The sequence below is a fragment of the Sinocyclocheilus grahami genome, unplaced genomic scaffold, assembly GCF_001515645.1.
Source record: "Sinocyclocheilus grahami isolate Dianchi unplaced genomic scaffold, SAMN03320097.WGS_v1.1 scaffold2116.1, whole genome shotgun sequence".
NCBI lineage: Eukaryota > Metazoa > Chordata > Actinopteri > Cypriniformes > Cyprinidae > Sinocyclocheilus > Sinocyclocheilus grahami.
In genome coordinates, this window is record NW_015507295.1 from 50630 (window position 1) to 58541 (window position 7912).

At 42.6% G+C, this 7912-nt stretch overlaps 1 protein-coding gene across 1 annotated transcript in view; it reads right to left on the reverse strand.

Moving 5' to 3' along the window:
- Positions 1-2499, reverse strand: part of tbc1d13 (TBC1 domain family, member 13) — a 16832-nt gene extending 14333 nt beyond the window's left edge. The window contains exon 1 of the mRNA XM_016260565.1: positions 2370-2499. Coding sequence (XP_016116051.1) covers positions 2370-2499 — 130 coding nt within the window. The remainder of the gene's footprint in view (positions 1-2369) is intronic.
- Positions 2500-7912: the final 5413 nt, after the last annotated feature.

Genomic DNA, 7912 nt, shown 5'->3' on the forward strand with positions numbered 1-7912 from the left:
GTGTGTGTGTGTGTATATGTGTGTATGAGTATTGAGTATGTGTGTGTGTGTATATGTGTGTGAATGTATGCAGTTGACCCTGAGTGGTCAGCTAAATATCTACAGTGGATCTAATATATGAATAGTTAATTATAACTAGTTATGGTTAATTATTCATATTTCCCCATGAGCTGATTCGCTACAGTATTGAGTGTGTTTGTGCGTGTGAATGTATTGAGTGTGTGTATACGAGTATTATGTATGTATGTATGTATGTGTGTGTGTGTGTATACAACATGTAAACACAGTGTTGCAAGTTTGATTTGTTGTTTACACGCTCTCTCTCTTTCTTGTGTTTCAGTGACTTTGGTATCCAGTTGGTCAGAACAAACCTTTTTAGTGACTGCCTTGAGTGTCCTACACTGTAAATACTGTAAATAGTTGCTTTAGTTTTACAGTAACTGGATATTCATAATAATTAGCAGAGAAAACAAATAACAGTTTCAAATGTAAAAAAAAATATTTTGTGTGTTTATTAGCTCTAAAATGATCACTGATCAAATCTGTTTTGGTTCACTGTTTTCATTATTAGAATTGTTCAAAATAAATACTGTTTAGTTACAATGTTCAAATGTTGTTCTGAGATAGTTTTGTGTGTGTGGTTTCATGGGTAGATGAGTTCTGAATTGATATACATATAGCCTATCTATGTAGTATATGTAGTATGCAGTGCCATATGGAGACTCTAAATAGCCTTTTTGAAAGGATTCCTAGTCTTTTCTTGAAATAAAATATCTAAATGACTTTTCCTAATCTTTTCTTTAAATAAAATACCATAAAGATGTACTTTATGCAAGTTTTTACCTAAAAAATGTTGTATTTCTGCTTTTATTTCAGGAAAAGTCTAGGCGTTTTTTCAAAAAAAGCCATTTGGAGACTCCAAATGGACACCTGGTGGTAACCAAATGAGTCAACACAACTATTTCTGAACAGCATTTGTATTTTCTTGTGTGTTATGGTGGGCAGAGCAGTTCTGAATTGATATACATATATGCATTATGTAGTTTTGCCTCATTTGGTTACCAGGTGTCCATTTGGAGTCTCCAAATGGCTTTTTTTGAAAAAACGCCTAGACTTTTTTTTAAATAAAAGCTTACAGAAACTACATTTTTGGGAGTATCATCTTCAAATTTGAATCAAAATATGGTCAGACATTCAGCTTTATCTTTATGGTGTTTTCAGGCCAATAGCATTAAAGCCTCATTTTTCCCTTAGTGAATTTCATTCAAAGATATCGTAAGTCACTTTCATGTACATTTTACCTTGTTTTACTCTGTTGCTATACTAATTTTGAGTTATTATGACTCCAGAGTAACAAAGGTTCAAGTGTCTAGTTTCAAACAATACCAGATTTATAAATATAGACCATAGGGTTCAAGAGCTACAGACATTTTTATTTAGGTATGTCGTTTTTCAGAAAATGCTAAAAAATAGGGGAGCACAGTATATTATTAGGTTTTCTCCACATTACAGTAACAAAAACAGAGGGGGTGTAAATAAATGTAATAAAAAGTCACAATATAAAATATTTTAAAGATCCTAAAACAGGCTAATTTTTCTATATACATTATGTATTTTTTTTTTTTTGTCTTTCATTTTGGGCTGAAATATAACCTGGAAAGAACAGCATGAATATCTCAAGACAAAAATACTGCTCAGTTGGGAAGCTCAGAACAGTTTTGTTATAATTAGATCAGATATCACAGTTTGTCTGATATCAGTGCTGTTTGTAACACTATTAGTAACTGAACTAGCTTGTTAGCATTAGCCAGGGGGTGTCTTAGCTCCACCCCCTTAGGATACGATGATAGGATGCAAGGAAAGAAAATGAGGACGGAGGAATCAAGGGAACGGTTATTTGTACATTGGAATATTCTTGATCACTCAAGCGTCACAGCTTGATCAACAGCAGTATTGTGACAATACTATACCATTCTTTTTACGATTTATTTTACTTTAGAACGTAACAAATGTGAAATCAGTTCCCTTTCAAGGGAACTTCGAATTGCGTCCTCTAGGGGTTGCTATGGGGAATGCCTCATCGTGCCCCTTGTCTGAAGCATACATTGAAAAAACACCAACAACTCCTTGGCCGGCGACAGCCCATGACGTCACTACCGGTGCGACTATAGTATAAATAGGCGTCGGGAGAACACATCATCCTCTTATTCGTCTTCACTGACTGTTTTGTTTCAAGCATGTGTAGCAGTACTCTATCTCTAATGTAATTCCTTAATAGAGGGAGTGTCTTTTTAATTACGCTCATTTGGTAGCATATAAAAGGGTGTTGCTATGTGTGTGCGTCTTTTCTGCGCCAGCGAGAGAGTCACCTGACTTCCGGCGGGGCATGTGAACTTTTGTGAGGGTGGACTGAGGAGCTTTTCGGAACGCTTTCAGCCATGGCCGCTTCCATGGAGATGCATTTAATATGCAACCGTTGCCGTGCCATGTGAATCGCATTACAGGTGCGGGCCAACGTATACGTGACGTTGCAGTGGACTTAGGGTCTTGTTTAAACCTTTGGGGAGACCGGTCTGCTGGCTGTTCCGGTTTTCTGCATTCGTTTCGCTATAGAGATACATCATCATACCTTGTCACCGTGATGATCATCCTGTTTCGGGGAATCGAGGGAGACTGGATTATATGATTCAGCGGTTGGATTGGACCGGCAGATCAGCGTTATTGGTTGCAGCTTCTGTGTAGTTGCACAGTGCTTGCGTTCCGCTAATGGTTTACATTTACAGTGTTTAACATCTGCAGGATCAGCGGGACCGTGGTTTGGGACCTATGGTGTGGTGCCTTTTTCCCATCTGTTGTAAATGTGTCGTGAGTAGAAAAACAACTTCAACTAAAGTTAAACAGCGTGTAAATAGACGATCAGTTACCTCGCTGCCATCAGTCATTTCTGAGTTGTCTTTTATTTTTATTTATGATTTGATTTAATTTATATTTGTTTTATTTTGTGTTCTTCTTTTTTTTGTAATACTGTTGGTTGCTGTTGCCTGGTTTTAGTCAGTCGGCAAATTGGTTATTGTGGTGGCTGGAAGCAGTGCCTTAATCGAACTGACCTGACAAATTTCTTTATTTGTTAAAATTGTTGTGTAATGTGTTTTTGTAAGACCATTAAGTGGTTGTTGGTTTAAATTTTGTATGTTTTCTTCTTCAGAATTGGGGTGGCCAGTTGCAGAGGATTGCGTCTCCTTGTGTTGTGGTGGTGGGTTTTTGGCCTGAATGCTGTGCTCACAGTGAGGTGTGGCATGCTGTGGTGTGAGTGTGCATGTATGATTGCTGTCTCAATCCTGCTTAGAGGTGCCAGCCCCAAATTCTGAAGTGGTAATGTTTACGTGTTGCTAGTGTGACTTTTTATTTTGTTGTTTGGTATGTTAGTTTGTCTTTATTGTTTCAAAATAAAGTGTTAATTCTTTTACTCAACCCCGTAACAAACTTGTGAGCCTTGCTCTAATATGAAGGGCTTTCCCCGGAAATAGGCCCCGGGGTGGCGTAGTCGGTTATTGGGTAGCAGTCCCTTTATTCTTGCGGTTTGTTTATCCGTGTTTCAGTGTGTGTGTGCAAGGGTTAAGAAGTGATTAAACCTTCTAGCACACCTAGTTACGAATGTCACACATGCATTCCGTGGTAAGAGCGATCTCTATTCCTATCATTATGGCGAGCACTAGCAAAGCGTTAAGAGGATGTGTGCATCAGTGTCATCGTTATTTGACACCTGATGACACACACGATCTATGCGTTGTTTGTTTGAGTGAAGAACACGCATGCAATGTCCTCGAGGGGGCAATCTGCGTGCACTGCGAACATTTTTCAATGAAAAAGCTCCGCTCTCATTTGTCTCTCTTTTCGAGGAAAGAGGGGCAGCCATCTGCTTCCCGCGTTTCAGGACCCGCCGCTGCTGAGGCACGGAGGAGAATGAGCTGATGGGGATCGCAGGTGGATCTGGCCGATGAGTTTAAAGAGGGGAGATTTTCGGCTGTGGACGAGAGTGAGCTGCTGGAGGATGACATTATTTCATTAACATCGTCTGATCCAGGGGCCAGTGCTCTGCTGGGTTCAGCCCAGGAAGAGCAGGAAATGTCTGAGGGGGGTGAAGAAGCTGAAGCTGAGCCTTCCCAATCCTCCTGCCCTGCGTATGATGAGCTTTTGGAAGTTATGGATCGCGCCACGGTGAGGCTTGACTTTCCGTGGAAGCGGGCAAAGAAAGTGACGTCGCGAGGTCGTCTCAATGAGTGTTATCTTTCTGGCCATAACCCTCCAGCTCAGGTGACCCTTTTTTTCCTGATCTCCATACAGAGATCGAGAAGGAATGGTAGAGGCCGTTTTCCTCACGCATCCATCGATTCCAGCATACAAGTTATGCCAGCATCGAGGTGATGCGCGAAAATGGCTATGAGAAGATGCCCCCTATAGAAGATGGGTGAGACATCCTCTCTTAAAACTCCCTCCTTGCCATCTAAGCCCCTTCAGGATACATCTCGCTTGAATGGCAGGGCATATGCAGCAGCAGGTCAGGCTGCCGCTTCGTTGCACACGATGGCGGTGCTCCAGGCATATCAGGCTGACCTGCTGAAAGACCTGGATAAAGGCGAGGGCCTTTCTCCTGATGAGGTAGCTGAGTTGCGCCGCACCACGGATCTCGCTCTCCGTGCTACTAAACATGCCGCCTCCGCTATGGGCAGGTCCATGGCGGCTATGGTAGTGACGGAGAGACATCTGTGGGTGAACCTGGCAGATATCGGGAAGAAAAAGAGGGGCTTTATTCTCGATGCTCCGGGTTTCACCTTCCAAATCGAGAAGTTAAGGGAGGCGAAGGCGCACTCAGCGGACTACAAATCCTTCATTCCACGAAGGTCTAGGCCTGAGCCCGAACAACCCAGGCATCCTGGCCCATCTCAGTTTGAGGATCAGAGACAAGCACAGAAGACTAATGTTGCGGCTCGCGCTCCTCCCCCGCCTGTGTGTAGGGGTAGAAGGAATCGCGGGTCAAAGGGAGGTAAGCAAGACCTAAGGGATGTGATCCAGACAAGGCGTCAGTGCTTTCGTCCGGATCAGAGTGATACTTGAGTATCTACTCATTTCCTTCGGGGGTTTATGTGTGCATTTAATGCGCTGGTGGTTGTGTGTATAATGAGGGGCTTCCTGGTCATCAGGATATCCCCTCTTGCTGAGGCATCGAGCGGGAAGTATAGGTGGCATTTGCGAGAATCTTCTTATGTAATGCTGTCTCAGGTAGTGCTCCCCTCGCCTTAGAGGGTTGTATTTGAGCTTGCCTCTCCCGTTTGGCTATGGTAAGTGCACACACTAAGCTTTGTAAACTTTCCGAAATCCACATGGTGGTAGGTGTGCACACTGAGCACTTTGCGCACTTTCTAAAATCCACAGTGGTAAGTGTGCACGTTAGACTTTGCGCACTTTTCTGAAATCCTGTATGGTAAGGGTTACGCGTTATTAGCCTCATTCCCTTTCTCTGAGTTGGTTTAGACCCCGGTACCTTGGGCTCCACTCAACCAGTGTGTCTCTATTGACACACTTTTGAAGCATCGCTCCCTTCACCATTGAGGGTTATTGTGAGCATGGTGCTTTCTTTCGAGCGTTTGAATTCTCTCCCTTCTGAGCAGTTGGATTCCTCGCTCCATGGGCTGTTCTCGTGGTAGTGTTTAGCAGTGCTCCCCTTTATCAAAGGTTTGCCTATGACCACGCTACTCCTTTCTGATTTCGGAGTTCTCCTCTCATGTGAGAGTTGAGTTCTCTGTTTTCCCAGAGCACCTGGAACCAGCAGCATCAGGCGAACTAGGCCGTTCCTCCACCTCTCTGATGCGCTGAGTTTTTTTGGCTAGCTTGCAGTACGCTTACTCTTCTGATTTCTAACAATCGAGCCCCCCTCTCGATTGAGAACTGGGTGTGTTGCTCCCTCAGCTAAGTAAATTACTGCTAGCTGTTCCAGCATTATACCTTAGATCGAGTTGATGACTTCTCAAACAGAGTGTTTTGGGATGTACCATTTCCATCTATGGGCTGCTCTTTCAGAGTGCCACGAGGGCCCCTTAGAACGGTATTTTTAAATCCATGTTATGGTAAGTGTGCACGTGAAGTCTTTGTACACTTTCTAAAAACTACACTGTGTTGAGTTTGCACGCTAGTACTCGGAGTTCTTTCTAAAATCCTGTATGGTGAGTACTTCGCGCGGCAGCTTCGTGCCCTTTCTTGAGCTGGTTATGCCCCAGTTCCACCTTGGGTACCACTCCACCTATGTATCCTCCGGATACCCACTTTTAACAGGGTGTTGCTACTAGGGGTCTGTTGAGACAGTTCCTTCAGCATATGCAGAGCAAACAGTAGCCCCTGTGTTACAGGACAAGACTTAGTATGATTCTAGGCTCTTGGTCGTATTCCCTTAAAGGAATCTATTCCTGATTCCAAGCATTGAGCTCTACCCCGGGCTCAGGAGTTCTGGCCCTAACAGGTCAATTGTTTGGGGATATACCGTTAAAGTACCGAATCGATAAGCAGTATCGGTAAGAGTAGTAATACTGTTAAAACCTTAACAATACCCATCCCTAATTTGGACTCTGACACAATTTTCTAAATTTCGGCTCTGTATGCCATAATTAAAAATAAAACAATCAATATGAAACTGAAGTGCAGACTTTAAGCTTAATTCAAGCGGTTGAACAAAAAATATAGCCGAACATAAAAAGTTAGGAATTACAACCATTTTTATACACAGTCCCCGCCATTTCCAGGTGCTCAAATGTAATTGGACAAATTAATATAATCATAAATAAAATGTTCATTTTAATATTTTGTTGAGAATCATTTGCAGTCAATGACTGCCTTAAGTCTGGAACTCATAGACATCACCAGAGACTGGGTTTCCTCCTTTGTGACTCTTAACCAGGCATTTGCTGCAGCTGACTTCAGTTATTGTTTGTTTGTGGGTCTTTCTGCCTTTAGTTTTGTCTTTAGCAAGTGAATTGCATGCTCAGTCGGGTTGAAATCAGGAGAATGACTTGGCCATTCTAGAATATTCCCCTTTTTACCTTCAAAAACTCCTGGGTTGTTTGTGTTCTATGTTTTGGGTCATCGTTCACTTGTACTATGAAGCGCCGTCTAATCAACTTTGCTGCATTTGGCTGAATCTGGACAGACAGTATATCCCTATACACTTCAGAATTCATCCGGCTGCTTCCGTTCTCTGTCACTTCATCAATAAATGCCAGTAACCCAGTGCCACTGGAAGCCATGCATGCTCATGCCATCACACTGCTCATCACTTCACAGATGATGTTGTATGCTTTGGATCATGAGCTGTTCCAAGCCTTCTCCATACGTTTTACTTCCCATCATTCTTGTACAGTTTGATCTTAATTTCAGCAGTCTAAAGAATGCTTTTCCAGAAGTGGTCTGGCTTTTTTAGAATTTTTTTTTGTTTTGGCAAAGTCTAATCTGGCCTTATTTGCACCTTGTGGTTGGTGAACCCTCTTTATTTGTTCTTTTGAAGTCTACTCTTGATTGTAGACTTTGACAGTGACACGCCCACCTCCTGGAGAGTGTTCTTCACTTGGAATGATGTGGTGAAAGGGTTTTTCTTTACCATGGAGAGGATCCTCCAAACATCCACCACTGTTGTCCTCCCTGGACGTCCAGGCCTTTTATGTTGCTGAGCTCACCAGCACATTATTTTTTTCTCAGAATGTACCAAACTGTTGATTTGGCCACTCCTAGCATTCCTGCTATCTCTGATGGATTTGTTTTGATTTTGAAGCCTAACAATTGTCTTTTTCACTTTCATGGAGAGCTCCTTTGACCACATGATGTGTGTAGGATCTATGTCTCACAACAGACCCACCTACAGGATGGA